Below are 21,309 nucleotides of genomic sequence, written 5' to 3' on the forward strand. Positions count from 1 at the left end.
GTGCTAGAAATCTGCCCTCTGCCCAAATTCCTCAGAACATAGTATCCTTAAAATAACTGCATTGTAACACAGAATCAAGTATTTTCCATTGCTTTTCATAGATCATAGGGGGAAGAAGGAGATATTTTATTCACTCCAGTTTTTGGCACATATACGGAAGTGGGTGTTAAAGCTTTTCTTGTTCAGTTCTTTTTCCTGATATACCATAGTCTATATTCCTCCAGACCAGCAGAAAAGAGAAAACAATAATCTCCTTACTCCACTTTTCTCAAATGACCATAAGGTACTCAGACAAGAACAAAACACTCTGGGAACTAAAATAATTTATTCGCATATCCTCATATCTACCTTTCTAAATATGCAGAGAAATGTTGGAGAGGCATTATATAAACATCACTAAACTTAGCTGGTCTATAAAAAGAAGACAAAGACTGTGTATGTATAGAATTTCTCAGATGCAATAAAAGGTAAGATTGTGATGGAGAAGAAGCATCTTAATAGAGTGAGCTCCTTGGAAGTCTCAGGAAGTACTTGTGAGTGTCTCAGAGTCATCATGAGAAAGTACAAGATGAATATGGATTCATAGCACACGGAAGCATCTATGTAGAACTTTTACCAGAAGACAAAGGCATCATCCTGGAGCTGACATCTGCATCCAGGCCCATCCAACGCAGCAACATAATGAATGAGCAGCATGAACTCTATGGCAGGATCACAAGGGGAACTAAGGCATAATACCACAAAGTCAAGTACAAGTGGTTTTCTACATATGGTTGTTGCACCTCCAAGCCCCAGGAAGTAATAAGCTAACTGTAGGAGAGGCCAGATACACACAGGACTGAGAAGAATATACCTGGGGTAGAATAACTGTGATGGAACAGAGAATTGAGTCCATGTGGATGGAAATGCTATCATTCGGGTGGTAGCCAAGGATGATGGGGATGGGAGGCCTCAAGGTTTGGCCAATCTGCCTTCAAGGTTAAGGGTGAGCCAAATGGAATCTAGAAGTAGTGAGAGAGGTCTAATGGAGAAATAGCCGCTCAGAATTGACATAAAATAGATGAAAAACCAATGTATGAATAAATGAAATGTGTTCTATATATAAAACAAAATGTTTGGCTATAAAGGAATAATAAATTAATGATACATGATACAAACTGGATAAACTTCAAAAGTATCATGCTGAGTAAGTAATTCCATTCACAGTAACACCTTGGTTCCTCAACACTTTCATTTGTGAACAATTCGGTTCACAAACAAGTGTTCCGCAAAATTTTGCTTCCATTTGTAAACTCTGCATAGGTGACAAACACAACCACGACAATTTTCCCTACACAAACACAAATGCAGCCATCTTCCCCCAAATCAGAAAACAAATTAAGTTTGTCAATCAAGGCACTACTGTATATGAAACATCTAGAAGAGGTAAATTCGTAGAGACAAAAAGTAAACTGTTGGTTGTAAGGGCAGGAGGCAGGAAGGACTGAGAAATGATCACTAATGAATACAAGGTTTCCTTTTGGATTGATGAAAATGTCTTTGAACTATATAGAGATGCTGGTTGTATAACACTGTGAATGTACCAAATGCTGCTGCATTGTAGAACTTAAAATGGTGGCTTTTGTTATGTGTTTTGGCCTTACACACACACATTCAATGTAAATGGATGGAGCTTCTCAAGTCCCACTAAGGAGAGCTCTCCCTGGACTGCTGGGCAAAGAGAATGCTTGAATTTCTTTCTTTAAATTCTCAATGGGTTCTGAACTCCTCAAAGAGGGCAGGAGCTGGATTCTTCTTATCACTGGATAGCCACGGGCCCTAAATATACAGTAAGAGCTCTTGTGCGGAATGATCCTGAATTAACAAATGTTAAATACAAAGGTGAAATGACATTTTTTATTAAACTAGGCTTTTCTGAACATGTATAGGTTTAAATAATTTCTCTTTTACACTTATTTATTTATTTAGGTAGCTCTGGGGATAGAAGCAAGAGCCTCATGCACTGTACTGGGCTATATCCCCAGGCCTGTGAACACGGATTTAAAGACAAACTTGATTATACAGTAAAACTGGACTTACAAAGTGCAGACTATCCAGAAGAATGAAAATTTCAGCAAGTTATCCAGATACTTGGCCTAACAATTTTAAAAGCGTGCTTGAGAATGTATTTACCTCAGTGGCCGCTCTTAATACTGATATTATAGGGCCAATGCAGCCAGAGACTATGTTTACCTATCAGTGAGCCCAGAGCTCACTTATTTCTGTGGGTTCCTCTATTTTTCTCTTAGTCACAGAGACTCCCCAGTTGAAATTCTATTTAGTTTCACAAAGGGAAAAGCTGGAATGTTTTTCCATCTTTGTCCAGTAGAAGGTATGTGGCTGGCTCATATGAAGGAGGATACCTCACATGGGCCACGCTCCTTGCTTATTCAAAGATTTTTCAGCTAAACCTTGGAAGCCAAGCAAATGTTATCTCAAGCAAAGACGGGACGATGGCTGGGAGGTGAGAAGGACAAATGATAGGTGTTAGTGGCACTCCCTGTGACTTTCTATTGATTACCTTTCCAAGATATAACGATTGAAGGGATATGAAAAATGGCTATATTCAGAGAGAAAATGGATTGCTTAACTCTTCTTAAAGTTGAGTGATGTACACAATCATAGTAGGAGAGTATAAACAGCTATGATAACCCACTTGTCATAGATAATGCTCAGTATTTTCCTCAGCATTTATATTTTCATTTTTTATCAAGTATCTCTGATGACAAGACTCATTTTCTGTCAGAATTCTTGATTTTCTTTTCTAAAAGTAAAGTGTTTTCAAAAGAATACAAGCACAATTTATAAAGATAACAAAAGTTACAACCCACTTGACACCATGGAGTGGAAACTGTTACTTAAGGCTAAATTAAATGGGAAGCACAATGAAAAGATCTAGAAAGAGGTTTTAACTATAGATGACGCAGAAGAGCAAAGCTAATCTTTATAAATGATACAAATAGAGGGCACAGTTGTCCTCAGGCTAAATAACTTCATATTATCAAGTGTATATTTCTGAGGAACTTTTTTCAAAAAAATCTAGTTTGGCACCTATTCCCCAGTCTCATCATTGCATTAGGTCAGTAACACAAGTACAGGTTAATTATAACCTGAGGTTACTAAGCAAGGAGGAGTCGCTCCCTGGGTTATATTACCCTTGCTCTGTGTGCCAACATGTTTGATTTTTTATGCTTCCTTCCTCCTTCCCTGAGTTCCTTTCTTCTTCGTCCCTCCTTCCCTTCTTTGCTTCCTTTCTTTCCTCAATAGTATTATGCCCACAACATGAGCTGCTTTGAAAGAAACAGGTTTTTCAGAAATGAAAACTAAGAGTTTGGAATAACACATTGCCTCTACATTACAATGTATGTTCATACTTTGTTCAGCACCCTAAGGTATTTAAAGTTAGCAAATTAAACAAAAAATTTCAGGTTACAGGGTTTGGGGTGTAGCTCAGTGGTAGAGCAGATGCCAAGCACATAGGAGGTGCTGGGCTCCACCTGCAGCAGCACACTTTTTTTTTTTCAGTTTTTTCTCTGAATGGCGCAAAAGCGCATTTGAATAACTTTTTGATTCATTCAAATTTAGCAGGCTTTGGCTCATGCTAGTTGATAGAAGAGAACGTTCTTGGTTGTAGGACATCTTTCACAAAAGTATACTGGACATGAAGTTGTCAATGTGAACAAAATTCAATAAAAATTTTCACTAATTCAAAACACACAGGCCTGGGAAGATATCCTTGAATTAAGTAAAACTAGATGAGCTGGTTTTTCCCCTTTAAACAAAAGAAGATATGTTCAACATGGTTATATTTTTTTAAACAACTACTGTACAACAATAAAACCAATATTGGTGCTTGATAAACAGTGAACATTTAAATCTTCCTTAAATGAGTAAATAAATGAATAAATGAACAAAGAGTAAATAAACACATTAGTAAATTTATTTATTGTGAATTAAAATTTCTTTTTAAATAAGAAACCATAGTTAGAAGATATGCTACTTAAGTACTTAGGAATTGTTCATTTTTTACCATATTAACTCAAGAATGAAAAAGTCACTGAGGTATTTTGTTGTCAAGTTTATACAAGAACCACATAATTGACTTGTATATTCCTTTTAAAGTGATATAGTTTATATCTATTTTTAAATAAATTTGAATAAATCAAAGACCAACTGCATAAAAGTTTAGTATGCTTTTATGTTATATTTAACACCTCATGAGCTTCTGGGATGACAAATACACAATATTTCTCCAGAATGGCGTAGGTTGTATGAGACCATTAATCCTTCTAGTCTAGTTCACATTTGCTACAGGGGAGTTTGTCACTATACAAGTACAGTGTCTTAGGGGACCCCATTTTCACTGCCCATCACTAAAGTAGCTTAGACAAGAAACATGATATTTTCAGGCATGAATTTCTTCTTGCATTGAGAAGAGGAGAGTTAGAGGGAGAAGTGAGGGAGAAAAAAGAGAAGTATGGCAACATGGCAGTCTTCTAGGGGCTTTACATTTATGGCCTTACTTAACAAACTTAACGGGCACAACAACCCTGCTAGATGTCCTTGCCTTGCCAAGGAGGACCTTGAAACTTTCAAGGTTACATGCTTGAGGCAAAGCCATGCACCGGAAGTAGTAGGATCGAGAAGCAAACCCTACTATATCTGACTCCAGAGCCTCCCTATGTCCATAATTTTGCACTGTGAAGAAAGTCATCCAGCATCTCATGTCCTGGTGCTGGGGCCCAGTAAAATGTAGGCTCCTCAAAGCCAGTAATTTGCCTTTTTCACTTCACTCTACACTTAACACACAATATCTTAAAACAAACATTGAAGGTAGAAGGAGAAAACACACAGACCATCAGAATTGGAGGGAACCTAATCCAACCATATCATTTTTAAAATAGAGAAAACAAGGCCAAATGAAATCAAGTCACTTTTATTAGGTTAAGCAATTAATTAATGAATGAATCGGATCTTGATTTCAAGTATTTTTTGCATTCTTCTCCATACCATACCATTATGTGTACAAATGATTTTTCAAGCATGCTCATCAACTCCATGTGGTTTCCTAAGCATTCTACTTTCTTGATTTAATTTCTTAATTGCAAGTGATTCCTCACACATGCAAGGCAATGCAGGTGAGCCCACAAAAATGAAAACACTGAATGGGGAATATTGTCTATTTTGTTCAGTTCAATATGCCTGGTACTTAGTGCTCAGTAAGTATTTGCTAAATAAATGAATATAATACCCTTCTCAGTGGTGAGAAAATTCTTCACAGATGATCATAGTTAGCACAGACTGCACTAACAAATAGTCAAATGATCAAATATTTCAGTGAAATTGTATTACCGTCTTTCTCTCCTTTCTTTTTTAACTCCAACTTCTTCTGTAAAATGGGAAAAGGTAATAGTATACATTTCATAGAATTTTTGTAAAGATAAAATTAATACATACAAAGCCCTTTGCATGAAGCTTAATAGTTAACTTTCAATATATGACAGCTGTTAGCATGAATATGATTTCTTCAAATGAAATTAAGGGACCACAAATGAAGAAAGAAATGTAAACAAAAAAAGTTGTTTGATGCTGTACACTTTGTAACATGTCTCTGGATGCATAACTTTTTATAAGCTCAAAGGTTCTAAATTCTATAAGAGCTATAAATTATACATAGTATCCATCACATCATATATGCTGACTTTTGTCTAAGGTACTGAGCATTGAGCCCACAGCCTTCACACTGAGCTACATCCCCAGCCCTTTTTAGAATGTTTAAGTTTTGTGACAAGGTCAAGCTAATGCTCTAAGTTGCCTAGGCTGGGTTTGAACTTGCAATCCTCCTCCCTCAGCCTTCCAGGCTGCAGGGATTACAGGTATGCACCACCACACCAGGATTTCACATATGTTTTGTATAGAATTTCTCTTATGAAATTAATCGAGGTAGGTAATTAACCTTCAGACAAATATATGATGATTATACCTCAAATACTGCTATACTGAAAATGGTTACCTCTCCACAAGTTCTTGTCCATTCCAGCACAGGGTGTCATTTTCAGCCACAGGGCTATGGCTGCAGATGTAGCCAGGCAAAGCACTATAGAAGCTGATGAAAGATTTCAACTTCTGAATTAGTTCCCTGAAAGAAAAACAAAACATCTGTGTATAAGAGGAGAATAAACCCAGTATGAGAAAAGTTAAATTTCCTTATCAGCATGACAGAAAGGCTCTGCCATGCTGATTAGAGCAATAAATGACTTTTAAAGACATTCTTGGCTACGAGGCTACAAATTAGTTTTTTAAAAAATCAATAAAATGATATTAGGGGAAAAAAGGTGCTGTTCTTATCAGAAGGATGATTTAATTCCAACATCCATTTTCTAACATGTTCAGCAGCTTCTATTTTTTGTTCAAAATGATGTTACCTGCATTCTCAAAGGTGCTGATTACAAGGCACACTGGAGTGCCACATATCTTTTCGTTTCTGAGCATAATTGAGTGCACTGATTGTAATTTACAATGCTATTACCCTAGAGATGGCCCCTTTCCATAGAGGAGCTGGCTAATGGTTGCAGATCAGAATCACAGGGTGCTCAGAACAGCATAAGCTCTATGAAATTTTTCTGATAATACAGTCAGAGAAACCCACATCTGCTAGAGGAAGATGGTTTCTTTGTTCTTTGTCTGTATGTTGTGGCTCCTGTGAGGCGATGAGAAAGGAAAGGGGTCCAGTATATTCTATTAGTTGTTAGCTTTCATTTTTTTGTTGTTTGTGATAAGCGGGAGAACATACTGTATATAAAATGTATATAAACACACACATAAATACTTTAAAAATTTCATTCCTATTATGCACATGTACACACAGCTATACATATTATATAAAGTAAGATGACAGAGTGGAGAGAAGTGACTTTATTTAGAGGAAATGCTTAAATATCTATGTAATAAGATGTCCAGTGGTAAACAAATAAAAATAAAATATACTTTCCTTGCTGAGGCAGTGCACCTGATAGAAAATTAAAGTATTCTTTATATCCAAGACAACATTAAGTATACCCAGTTTTTGGAGATTCTGGTTAAAGAATTTTCTGGCAGTGGTGCAAATCCTTAAAAACTTCTGTATCTTTATTCCTCTCATTTCCTCTTCCCCTCCTCCACACCCTTTACCCTTGTTCACTTGGACCACTTCCCTACTGAACACATACAGGATTCTAATAACTCCAGTCAATGTAATCCTTATAGGCCATGACATGAGCTAAGACAAATAATATCAAAAACTACGAAAAAAGTGATAGGGGTTCCATAGGAGAAGGGGGGGGATTCAAAAAAAGCTATACTACGTACATGTAACCCCTCCCCAAGATGATTGTAAAATGTGTGAACTGCAAACGTGTACTAATAAAATTAAATTAAAAATTTAAAAAACTGTCTACAGGTTAAGTATGGACTGGCCTTCTTTGGAAGAGCCAGAGATTTGATTGTCACATAGTTATTATTCCAAGTCCTGAGCATGGAAACATCTTCTGGGGGCTGCTTCCAGATCTGGCAAAAAGGAAGACTAGTGGGAATGGCCTTCTTTCACTTAATATCACTTTCTGGTTTTTTTAACCAAGCATTATTCATTTCAACTAATGACTTGAGAAAGACCACGCATGGGAGAGAACCAGAGGGAACCCTAGTTTTAGCTCTCAGCACATGTTTACAAAAGTTCACTTCACAGGGAAGCCAGGGTGATGGACAGAACAACCCAAGAAAGGTTATTGGGACATACATAACTACTCATGCAACAATTACTTCCTGCCATGCCCATCTTACCCTCACAGCCTTCTCCTAGTCTCTGAGCACGGTCAATCTCCAAAGAGAAGAGGCTTAATACAGAGCTCTGAGAATAAGTCAACATTATAGTTTCTCACAGAGGAAAAAGATGGGCTCAATTAATGGCTAATAGGAGAGATGCTCTGTTTTACAAGGTAATAATACAGTTCCCAAGAGTAGAAACTGAAAGACTAAAGAGGCTGAGTAATTCCCCCTATTCCCTGAGGAAATGGAATGTGGCCATTAGTCTATGGGGAAATAGTGGCCTTCCTTTTAATAAAGGAGTTTCCCTTAGGCCTTCCCTTATCTTCACACCCATTCTCACTAATATAGCACATGGGGAGAAAAACTGAACCCACAACAAGGCATTCCAAATTGATTTCCCTAGAAGTTGAAAACAAAAGCACCCCGAATTACTCCCTGCATCTCAACTCTTGCAGTTTTCTTAGTTGGTCATAAACAATCATTGACAAATTGCAGAAGATCCCAATAAGGTTTGATAGTATTGTCAAGGAGATAAGGGATTGTAATAAACATAACTCCGCCTTTTATTTTTTGAGACAGGGTTTCTGCTATGTGGCTCAGGCTGACCTTCACCTCATTATGTAGCCCAGGCCAGCTTTGAACTTACAGCGATCCTCCACAGATGTGTGCCAACACATCTGGCAAGATTTTTCCACTTTAGCATGGAAGGACATTACCTGGAATGAGGAAGATAAAAATCTAAGGAAACCACAAAGATTGTGAATGATGTAATACACTCTAGGTCATTACATTCTAGAACTCAGGGAAACTCTGAAATTTGGACATGGCAACTTGGAGAAGAAACAAAAGGTCATCCTACTTCACAGAGTACTAGTTTACCTCCAAAGGACATATAGGACGGACATATAAGATGATAGTTTGAAAAACTTGTGAATTAGTTATTTTGAATTTAGAATGCAGTTTTATTTAGCAGCCATATTATACTTATGGTTGGGTACTTTGACCATCTCCTTCAAATGTGTGATAAATAGTGGCTAAGAACACTATTTCTTGAGTTCAACTCAGCTGAGTTTCAAAACCCAGCTACTCCCATACTTACTCAGCAGTGGGAGCTTAGGCCAATTCTAAACTTCCCTAAGCTTTAGCTTCTTTGTCAGTACCATGAAGACAACGATACCCTGGTATTCTTTTTTCAAAGACTAGCCAGCTGAAATACATACACATGCATGCATGCACACACATATATGCTCAGAAAAACAAGCTAGATACTGGCCTGAGTAAACCTCTTGACCAATATTGTACAGCAGTTGAATCGTTTTCCTTTTTCTGAGCCTAGTAGGAAGTAGTGGTGGTTTCCCCACAAAGATTTATGTCTAAGAATATAAGCATCAGATGGGAAGGGTCAAGATGAAGTGAAGTTTAAAAAGACAGTCATCAGAGAAATGCAAATAAAAACTACAATGAGATGCCATTTCACTCACTAGGATGGTTACAATGAAAAAGACAGGCTACAACAAGTGCTGGGAAGGATATGGAGAAACTGGAACTCTCACACTTTGCTGGGTGGGAATGCAAAACAGTGCAGCCACTGTGGAAAACAGCTTGGCAGTTCCTCATGAAGTTAAGCATCGAGTTACCAGGTGACCCAGCAACTCCACTCCTAGGTATATATACCCAAAAGGATTGAAAGTAGGTACTAAGACAAGACATCTTCATAACAGCTCTATGAACAACAGCCAAAAGGTGAAATAAAATAAATGCCTACCCACTGATAAATGAATAAAATGTGGTATATACACACAGTTGAATAATATTCAGACTTAAAAAGGAAAGAAATTATGGCAGCATGGATAAATGTTGAAAATATTATATATACTAAGTGAAAGAAACAAGTCATGAAAGACTGTGTATTATATGATTCCGTTAAGATGGAATAATAATGAGACAGGGGAGCAGGCATGGCACAGTGCTAGAGGGCTCATCTAGCATGTAGGAGGCCCTGGGTTAGATGGCCAATATGGAGAGAGGAAAAGGGACTGCTTCTCAAATTATCCCCAAGCCTTGTGGGATAAAGCAGTATCTTCCTCTGGAGAACAAAGAACAGGGCTCCAGCACAGCCAGTGAACTGGCCAAGACTTCAGCGTCCCAAAGGCTAAGGTCACAGTGTAGGTCATTCCTTTATGCAAGACCTTCTCAATTACTGTAGGAAAATAAACCTAAGTTTCCAAAAGAAATTCGACTTTTCAAAATAAATACAGACATACTATTTTGTAAGGTAAAAACAAAAAATTCTAAACTGTTAGTGAGTCAATGAGCTTTTCAAAGTACAGTGACCACAGGTGATAATGTCCTTTGACACCAAGGCAGCAGAGTGTGACAGGAGTAGTTTACCCCCTACCAAGTCTACTGTGTCTCTCTCATTTCTCTTCTTCTTTATCTCTTCCTGTCATTCCTTCCTAAACTTGTTCCAGCACGGGAGATGAGTGCCCCTTTTATTTTTAACTTTTCTTAAATAAAGCTTGAGATCCCCTTGCTTATAATTTAAAGGGAGATGATTTGAATATTTTTATTTATCTCTTTAAAGATGCCTGAAATTAAGTGATGCATTAGTTACTCATGTATGACTCAGTCCAGATATTTTTCTTTGCGCTAATAGCCCCTGACACAACAAAAAACCTCCACCCATGAACTATGGAGCCTGTTCAATTGTTCCTAGAAAGTCTGCATAATCAGTTGCCTGAGATGGGAAGACAATTTATTGAAGGAAATGTGCTTTGATTCCAATTCTACTTTATTGTAAAATCATACACGCCAAACGCAGCACTGACATATAAAGAGAGGAGTGAACAAATCCAACATTTGCTTATAGCAGTCTGCTCAGGAGAAAGAATCTCTTTATAGAGGCATCCATTCAGTGAGCTGAATGTGGAACTAAAAGACAGGGCTCCTATGCATGCATGAGCCTTTTTGAAATATTGTGGCTAGGTGCTCGTGATCTTCCCTGGAGGGCTTCCATCATTCTGGAGAGGGGCGTCCCTTTCTTTGGTTGTGGGGGAAGGGACTGCCTTTGCTTTCTTGCAATGATTTGCTTGGGCAGGCATCAAAGCAGTGCTAATTGGAAACCACTGCAAGTAAAAACAGTCTTTCATCCCCCGCTGCAGACCTTGAACTTTTCAAAAATTATTATTAAGGTTCTTTATTTCTTCATGTAAAGTAATACGAGCTCATTATTTACTGAAAACAAAGAGAAGCACATTTTTAAAAACCTGAAATGATGCAATCACGCCTAATTCTGCTGAAAGGAGCTTTTGACACTTTTGATTCCAAACTACATATTTCTACCATTCTGTAAACTAGCACACTTTTTCTCATTCTGTTTCCTTTGCCTGGAACACCTTCCTTTTCCTCATCCTCTGGTCTGAACTCAAAAATTACCTTTCTGAAGTGACCTTTCTTAACTCTCCCAGGAGAGTTGCTAACCTACCTCCCTATCGGTGATGCTGTTATTCTTTTGTACACAGCTGTTTTGGGACTCACCCCCAATGTACGAACTTATTGATTTGTATGTCTGTCTTTCTAAATCGACTAGGAGCTCCTCCACTCACTAGAGCCTAACCCATATACAGCACTATTGATGGTATCAACAAATGTTGAAAGAACTAGAGTCCTATTTAGGGCAGAATGACTTGTATCAGACCTGAAACTCATTGATTCACTCAGGACACACTTTGTTTTTTGTGCACATGATGAAAGGAATCACTGAGATTACAAAGCTGCCTACCCCAAACTTGAAAGGGGGTGGGAGTAAGTTCTGATTCTGGACCAGGGAACTGAGACCAGCTTTTGTTATTTTCTTTCTTGGTTATTTACTAATAACCTAATCCAGTGTCCTTTTAGATAGACCAAGTTAGAGGGATAGAAGAGGGGACATGCAGGAAGCAGAGGGATGGAACACATCCATGTAATTTCACAAGGGTGGGGTGCTGTAACTTTATTACAGGTGGCAGTTGAGCGAGGAGCTTAGTATATATGTAAGAGCAGGATGAACATTTCACCTAAAGATTTGGGGTTTGGAAAAAGGAAATGTATTACTTATGTTTGCTACCAAATAGTATTTGGGATACAAAAGTGACAAGGTAAACGATATCCATGAGAAGTAACGAAGGAGAAAGGAAAGTAAAGGAGAGAGACGGCAACAACTGAGTGTGTTGAAAATACTGGACATGCAAGAGGCTCTGAAGCGGATTGCTTCTATTTTGATTGTACTATCTGGGCATCTTATTGAACCCTCCTTGCTTTAAATGTGATAACATTTCAGTAGTGATCCCTTAAAGTAACCCTGAGTCACATACATAGACCACCAGTTGAGCATAAAATAACCTTTAAATTGAACTAAGTTAACTCTAAGATTAGTTGTGTTGCAAACTACCCAGTTGGGGGCAGACAAAACAAACAGATGCCTTCTGAATGCTACCAGAGGAATCCTGCATTTCTTTGTGTGTTGATATTTTAATAAAGCAAAGCAAAGGGCTTTTCAACTCAAGACCCAATTCAGACAGCTTACTCACCATCTCTACAGACTGAATGACACAATAAAGTTTTTGCTAATTATCATATTTCCCACTAGGATGGAGCAGGGGCATGGGTGTGGTAGGTGCTGGAGGCACACACATATTTTTCTGGACAGTGTGAAATGCTGTGAAGAACATACTGAGAAATTTATAGAAGTACTAACACTCTACCAAAGCAAACCCTTCTAATAACATCAGATAGTAGGAGGCAGTGCATTTAGCAAGAGACCATCTCAACTCCCACTTTGCCTCGCTCTCAAGGGGTTTACAGTGACTGAAGGAGTTAAATGAAGTCAGACTCTCTGCAATTGTTTTGCTTGCTTCTGCCAGAGAAGTCAGAAAGAAAGGCTGGGTCCCAGACTCTAATGCTTCAGTTTGCAAAAAACAAACAAACAAACAAACAAACAAAAACCATGAGAAACACCAGGCAGGCTCAAGCTCCCAAAACCCAACCACCACTCGCTCCAGCCTACACGTTTTGACAATTTCTCCTGCTTATCTTTTCTTTTATTTGGCTGTTAGCTCTAAGTTCAAAATTGAATTTGCACAAGTATAGTGCCCAGACAAAACACCCTTCATCAATTCTTATTTGACACAGTGAGGTTGAAAAGGATTAGGTTCCACAGAACCCAAGATAGGAGCCATGGGAGCAGGGCCTTAATAAACCTCTCATTTGTAAATGTGTCTAAGTTGATAGGCTAATTTCTTTTCTTAAAAAAAATGTATATATTTTTATTTTAAGCTATAACTGATAACATAAAAACTGTACATGTTGACAGGATAATTTCAAAATAAGACTGGGTTGGTGTGTTTATTTTTGAAAAAGCTCCACGTGCCATTCTGATACAAATTAATATACCACTTCCTTCATGAAGTCACTGTGATAATTCTCCTGGGCAGAAGTTCTGTCTTCCTGTGTAGGATGCCTGTGTACTCTGGACAGTCTCTTCCTTTAGCATTCATACAACTCTTTGGCATTATTTGTATTTAAATCTATTTCCCCCATTAAACTGACCTGGAGAGAAGAGATTTTGTCTTGGTATTTTCACTACTCTTCATGCATTCTAGCACTAACAAGTGTTTAATAAATTTCTGTTGAATTGAATAAAGATATGTGGGTGTGATTAAATACGATGAAAGTTTAAATTAAAATGATTTATTAAAGTAAAAGATACCTCAAAATACTCCCCTCGATTCTAATTCCCTTATCTCATTGTTCTTGCTGCTTTCTGCAATAGATCTGGAAGTCCTCTCCCATGAGTACTTAGTCATGCACTCATGGATAACTTCATATCCTGAATTGATTCAAAAGATTTACCTTTCACGGTCACTGTGACTTTGGGAAAGAGCCAGAAGTGCCACAGTGGAAGACTTCGTTAATAAAGTGGATAAAGACTGTAATATTTTCATAAACCCAACTTTCTGCTGAATGGCACTTGGCAGCAGCATCCTCCATATTTTTTTAAGAATCACATCTTGTAAAGACCCTCATGAAAAGGGTCATCTAGAACTGCTTCAGGAAGTGGCAAGAATTATGGGTTAAGTGTGTTTGAAGTGATGGGGAGTATTTGGGAGGGGGAGGTTAATGGCAATGTGTCTTTTACTGTAATAAATATTTTAAACATTCACTGTATATTTTGATCACCACACACACACATTCATTTCGGTCAAATATAGAAGAAATTCCACTAGTTCAAGATCAATGCCTTAAAGTGACTGACTCAGATCAATTCCTCAGGTGGTTCAGGTCAAGAGTTCAGGTTCGCAATAGAGGAAAACCAACAGAGAGCAGGCAGAAGTGAAGCGCCTTGGTATATGGTCTAATTATGTATTCCCAAAGAGAAACAAATGTCCCAAAGAACACATAAGCTCAAGAAAAATGGTTCTCAAACATTTTTTTGCCAGAACGCCCGTCGTGGTTTTAAAATATATCCACAAGTTCCTTTTTATTTGTCCCTTCATAGAGCTTAATTTTTCTCCCCCTTCAGTATGTATTAGAATTAACACCTCATATGGACACTCATGAAAGAGGACTTCCAGAACTGCTTCAAGAAGTGGCAAGCATGATAGGCTAAGTGTGTCTGAAATGAGGGGAAATATTCTGAGGGAGGTTAATGTGCCTTTTCCATGAAATTTAATGCCAGAATTGATGGTGTGCCACTTCTAAGCCTAGGCCATTAAAGATATCACAGCTTCCTCTTTGCACTCTTCCACAGATCACTTATTCTGGGGAAGCCAACTCCCATGTCGTGAAGTGATTCATGAGGTCTATGTGGTGAGGAACTGAGACCTCCTTCCAACAAGCAGCACTAACTTCCTAAATCTCGAAGTGAGCCACTCTGGAAGTGGGTCTTCTAGACTTCGTCAAAGTTGCAGCCGTGGGCTTGGGATATAGCTCAGTGGTGGAGCACTCGCCTAGCATCAGGGAGGCTCCAGGCACAATTCTAGTACAACACAACACAGTAAAAAAACCAAACAAAACCAAAGAAACAAACCAGAGAAAACTACTACAGACCTGGGCAATATCTCTAAATGAAATATCATTTCGAACCAACATCTAAGCCATTCTCATATTTATGACAGACACAAAGCTATGAGATAATGTTTGTAGTTATAAATAATAATATCTCGGGATAACTACTAAATCCCTTTCCACTAAAATTTATTGTAGATTCCCAAAAGCTTTAGTTTATATGGTTTATATTTATCAATATATACTGTTTGAAAAATTAAAACAGAAAATTTTCAATATCTATTTTTAATTTAAATCTAAACATTATAGACTCATTGCATGAGTAACATTTTATGAAAAATTTCATGAGAAATGTAACATAGTTTTCATTTTTGCAGGATATCTTTAATGTCTGGCTTAATAGGGGATAAAGTTCTTCAAATAATTTCTACATTTTACCTGTTGGAATATATTGTTTTGGTTCAAGTGTATGAACAAACTCTAGCTTCATATGGATATGTAGCTATCAAAAGGAAGATCTTACAAACATCCTGAAAGCGTCTCTGGAACTCCCAGAAGTCCTTAAATCACACTTTAAAAGGACTGTTGTCAGCAATCTAGAAATCCATTAGGTTGGAAGTCAACAACAAAAAAGACGACTTTCTGAAATTTTTCCTTGGGGGAATTCTCTGTTACAGAGCATTGCAGCTTTCTCTCATCCTAAACAGTACCATATATGACTAAGAATTATCATTTCAAAACCTCCTATAATAAATTGAGAGGAATGGAATAATTTCGTCCAAATTTGAGATGTTATTTAATTCATCTGTTAATTTCCCATCTTTAGGCCAATCTCTTACAGCCTCCTCAAAGTAAACAGGAAAGAGAATTCAGGCCTGCTCCTCTAGGATTGGCTACAAGTGCAATCCTTTTGAGTAAGGCAGTTCTCCTATAGTTGATTTGGGCTTTCTATCTGATTTCTAGCCCTAATGATAACCAAGAAATTAGAACAGAGTTGGAATAAACTTGCTTGACGGACTAACAATAAAGGGAATAAAATGTGTTTTGTCTCTTAACTGTTGTTTTGTAAAATGTGAACCAGATTCTTTGTTTTATCATTTTAAACAAATGTGAAGTGGGCAATGTTTACATGTGTGCATGTGTCTTGCCAGTTTCTTTCTGGAAAACTTAACCCTGACTCAAGTTAATAATCAGAAAAGCCACAAACTGAGCCATAAAATTGTGAGACCTAATTGTAAGCAGAAAATATTTTCTTTAACTAGGAAAGGATCTTGAATAGGAAAGCCCATACTACCCTGTGTTGCTGTACTAGCTATTTACATATGGGAGGTTTACACTTAAATACGGGTTGGATATAATACAATACCTTTGTTTTTTAACACTGACAGATGATAGCATTTAATTAAACATTCTACTTGAAGTACTAAACAATATGTACTTAAGAAATTTTATTCCAATAGTTTCTGACCTTAAAACACGATTTCTAACTATATGCTGAAATACAGAACAAATCCCTCTCACCTTCTTCGGCTGGATAAAGTTTCTTCATGTTCTACATGAGCAACTTTTAATACTTTCTTGTCAATAAAAAGATCTTCAGGATAATAAGCAGATCTATACTGGCGTTGTTGAGAATGGGCACATAACTTGCCAATCTGAAAAAAAGAAATGAAATATAATTATACACTTTCATAGACATGATAGTAGTAACAAATTTTGAAATGTACTTCAATTCCTTCCCCCAATTTTGTTTTAAACAGCAGAGCAAAGCAATTGCTACAGTCAAAAAAGATGATGAGGTTTTAAATCAAATGACTATTGGTGGAGCACAGACTACTCAGAGACTTACTAAGGTGAAAAATACCTTTTTTACTACTGTGAAGTGTGCATTTGAGAGGGCCCTCTACACAGGTCCCATGCTACTGGTATCTTTCAAACGTGCCTGGTGCTTATATGTATGAAGAACTTCACAAAAGGGAATTGCAAAGTTGAGGACGAATTTTTATAGGAGAAGTAATATGTGAGAGGAACTGTACATAAAGTAGCTTATTAGTAGAAAGAGTGGCTTTTAAATGCAGAGAGGGCTCCCGATTCTTAAGAAAATTTTGTAACAACACTCGAGCTAATGTATTCTGAAAAAATATCAGTGTGGTTACTCCTCAGGCTTTCCTAGTTGCCCAAGGGAAGAAGGTAAGTCTACCAATAGCCAGGTGTCACTGAGCAAGCCCAGGATTGAAAGTATTAAAGAACACAGTGCTCAAGACAGCCATCCAGGGACTGGGTAAAATCCCAATTGGCACTGTACCTGCCTTACAAGTGCAAGGTCCTGAGTTCAATACCCAGTATTAAAAAAAATGACAGCCATCCAGCCTCCTACCCTCCATCCACTCATCCTTTTCTACCACTTTTTATCTTTCATTCATTAAAAAAATTTTGAATACCTCCTTCTCAAGCTCACTTTTTTTCTCATTGAGTTTGCTGGTACATTTTAGGTACACAGTACAATTACATTCATCATTGGGATCTTGTACCTTTACATGACAGGTCTTGGTTCTCATTTTTTCCCCTTATCCCTCCCTGCCCTCCCTTCACCTTCTCCTCCCTTCCCTATTTACAAATACTTTATTTCCATTTTTTCATTTTCTCACGTTTTTTTCTTTTCCCTTAGTACCTTTCCCCTACCCTTCCCATTTCCCCTACACCTTTAGCCTTTTTCTTATTTCACATTGTCAATTATACCATTAGGATCTTATGTACCATTACAGTTTTTCACACCAGAGAAACTATTCGGTATTCACACATGTGTGACTTATTTATTTCACTTCTCTCAAGCTCACTTTTAAAATATACATGTAGAAATGATTCTTTTAAAAATTGCATTTGCTTCTCTTCCTTAGCTCCATTCTAATTTCTTTGGTTAAATTAGGTGAAGATCTATTTTCACACTTTCAGACACAAGCCTAAATGAACTTCCATGTGAAGATATGAATATTAACTTTCTTCTATATCTTCCTGCCAGTGCCAGAAACTATGTCAAATATTATCACCCACATATGTAGATGAGGAAACTGAGGCTCAAGGAGGTGAGAGACTTGCTTAAGGCAAAGAAGCAGTGGAGTCACTTGCCTGCCTCTGAACGCATTTGTCTGACCACAAATCTTTTGCAGCTTTAACCTTACGCTCTATTTTGAAAAAAGAACTCTCCCAGTCCTCAAAAAGAGCCAGCAATCACAGCCAAGGTTAACGTATAGAGTTTAAACTTTTGGGAAAAATATCAGAGATATCTTGTAAGGATAAGGGCTATGTCTGTCACTTTTGTACCTTCACACCCTTCAAACCCAATTTTCCACAGTTAGTTGAATTAATTGAAGTGAATTAAAGGAATCTCCCATTATCAGTCCCCATACATCAGTCTACTGATAAGCCAGGGCTCTGTCTGATAAATTCAGCCTCTGGATTTCTCAAAATGACCCTGATTACATTTACTAAGTTATCTATCTTTATGTAAAGGTATAAACGGCATTTAAATTATATAGTTTTAGAAGGCTTCCCATATAAATACTATTGTTTTTTCTGAGACAGGGTCTTGCTAAGTTACCCAGGCTGGCCTTGGATTTAAGAACTTCCTGCCTCAGCCTAAGTAGCTGGGATTACATGTACATGCCTGGCTTAAATAAATTCTTCAATCAGAAAAAATTCTAGAATCAGCAGCAGAATCACTTCCACTGATGAAAGACAGCATTGATCATTTGATACTCAGACTAGCTAGTTTCAGTAGTTTATCCTAAAAACAGGGAAACAATCATTGCAGACACTTGAAAATAGGCCATCTGTATTTGGAATGTATGATACTGAATTTTTCATATGTGCTTATGTAATGCTATTTGACTTAGGATAATATAAACTTCAAATAGAGAATGTGTATTCTCTGCATTTGTCTTCCCTGGTAGGTGCTTTAGGCCAGAGGCTGCCAGCTGGACTGCACACTTAAGTTCCAAGCACTTCCAAAGTATATAATGTAGATACAAACAACTGAGGGCAGACTGTGCACTATGACATTATATAAATAAATTTATATGTTTATAACATGTATATTTATGATTACTTCTTATACATGTTACACTGAAGGTAAAATGTCAGGAAAATAAAACTGTTATTTTTGTTCCATAAATATCTGTTTATTATTCCATGAATATACATTAATGTGAGAGTTTATGTCACCAGGACCAAGCACTTTTCGCATATTCAGGTACACAGGATATATCTCGCGACCTACACCTGTTCCAAATCTAGCACCAAAATAAACTCTTCCATATATTTTTTACAATATCTTGTCTACTTGCAACCCACAGCTGTAAATCTCGCTACCCATTGAAAATCACTTCCCCTTTATATCAATGAATACTAACTGGGCCACAGCAAGACACCCCTGCCCCAATCTACTGGAAAGGGGTGCAGCTGAGGCAAAAGTAAGAAGGCTAAGAACGAATGAGAATGTAGCCAGTCTGCAGTCAGAACTTTTCTCCCACACCACACAACTGGGCATTAGCAAGCAGCCTTGCCAAGGATCTGTGTCAGGTAAGAGCTGGACAATGGGGTCCAGCCAATACCTTCGCTCCCCCATCTGAAATGTTACACATCTTATCAGACAGGCTATATTTTCTTCCACAAATCTACCATGAAGCAAAGTCTTCTCACACACAAAGCATCTGTCAAATGTCTCTCCCCACCCCCTTGGCTCTTCTCCCTATATCTTGTACCTCCATGCTGTGTGAGCTAGAGGTGAATAGTATGAGCTTATTCTGAGAAGTGGACACTAAAACAAAACAATTTACAAAGAGATGCAGCATTCACATTAAAGGAGTCCTTTCAGCTTCACACTTGAAAAACATCAAGCTATGCTGGGAGACCTGGGTCTTAATTCTTCAGATCCACTTGCTAAAGAAGCTAATCTCCTAAGTGGCATTTCAGAAATCAGTAGCCTGCCAGGAGTTTCAAGCTTGTAAACAAGAAGTGCTATCCAATTTCCTTTCGCTGAGTAATGTACCTAGTGAAGAATGTTGTCACTTTTGAACATGGTTAGTTGAGTGAATTTATTGGCTAGGTAAGTATCTCTATCAAAAGATCTGGAATATAACTTTTTGTTTTCCATTTTCCATGATTTTAAAGGGGCCTTCACTTAGGTGTCATAATCTGTGGCAGGGAAATCAACAGTACCCTGAAGTGTTACAAGCCCTGGAATTTAAGAAGGTAGGGCCTCTCACCGTACTCTAATCACAAGCCACTCTAGTAATCTGAGCTCCATTCTCCTTTCCATCAGGGTGCGGAGGCATTGTCTTTGTACATATAAGAAGCAAGCACATTTCTAGGGGCCAGCAAGTTACAGCAAAGAGCCCAGCAGTCTGGACACCAGGAGATCTAACCTACAATCCCACTTATTTTTTTAACTGACACATAATAATTGTACATATTCACGGGCTACAGTGTGATATTTAGATACATGTATACAATGTGTAATTATCAAGGCAGGTTAACGGTACATCAATTACTGCAAATGTTTATCATTTCTTTGCATTGGAAACATTAAAATCTTCTTTTCTAGCTGTTTTGAAATAGACAGCAAATTACTGTTAACTACTATCACTATACTGTGCTCTAGAACACTAGAACTTATTCCTCCTATCTGTATTTTTGTACCAGTTAACCAACCTCTTTCTAACTCCCTTTCTTACAAACTTTCCCTGGCCTCTGGCAACCACCATTCTTAACTTGTATGGATTGACTTTTTAGCTTCCCTATACAACAGAGGTCATGGCGCACTTGCCTTTCTGTGCCTAGTTTATTTCATTTAACATAACAATTGCCATACATGGCCCCAGTATATGCTCTAACCTGGTGTCACAACTTCATTCTGCCTGTAACTCTAGCATGACACCAAAGAGGAAGATATGGCATTTGAAGTGCCGTAATTTATTCTAGGCTCCCTTGTAAAAAAAGGTGAAAATTACTTTTGTAGGGGAGTATGCTATTTCAGGGGAGGAAAAAATTATTTTCTTTATGTGCTAACCAGCTCATGACAGAAACACCTATAATAAAAGACAGATTAACAAGAGAAAATCATACAAATATATTTAATGTAAGTTTTGTGTCACATGAGAGCCTTCACAAATGAAGGTCCAAAGACACAAGGAAATCGGTGCATTTTTAGGCAACTTTGATAAAGAAGTGCATAAGAGTGAAGTGTCATTGGACAAAGGTGCTATAATCTCACGGCAATATACTGGGAGCAAACACAGCAAATCCTCCTCCTTCATATTCTTTTCCGTATCTCCAGTTACACAGCAGGCACCTCTCTCACAAATGTCTCATGATGTACTTCTGGTGAGAGTCAGCCAGGTTTTATGACCTACTTCTGGGGAGACA

General features: G+C 37.7%; 1 protein-coding gene across 1 annotated transcript in view; it reads right to left on the reverse strand.

Moving 5' to 3' along the window:
- The window catches only part of Gpc3 (glypican 3), a 452,065-nt gene that overhangs the window by 132,600 nt on the left and 298,156 nt on the right, over positions 1-21,309 (reverse strand). The window contains exons 4-5 of the mRNA XM_010614296.2: positions 16,408-16,541; positions 6,053-6,178 (exon numbers count right to left, since the gene is read on the reverse strand). Coding sequence (XP_010612598.1) covers positions 6,053-6,178; positions 16,408-16,541 — 260 coding nt within the window. The remainder of the gene's footprint in view (positions 1-6,052; positions 6,179-16,407; positions 16,542-21,309) is intronic.

The sequence above is a fragment of the Fukomys damarensis genome, unplaced genomic scaffold, assembly GCF_012274545.1.
Source record: "Fukomys damarensis isolate Sample0158 unplaced genomic scaffold, DMR_v1.0_HiC HiC_scaffold_39, whole genome shotgun sequence".
NCBI lineage: Eukaryota > Metazoa > Chordata > Mammalia > Rodentia > Bathyergidae > Fukomys > Fukomys damarensis.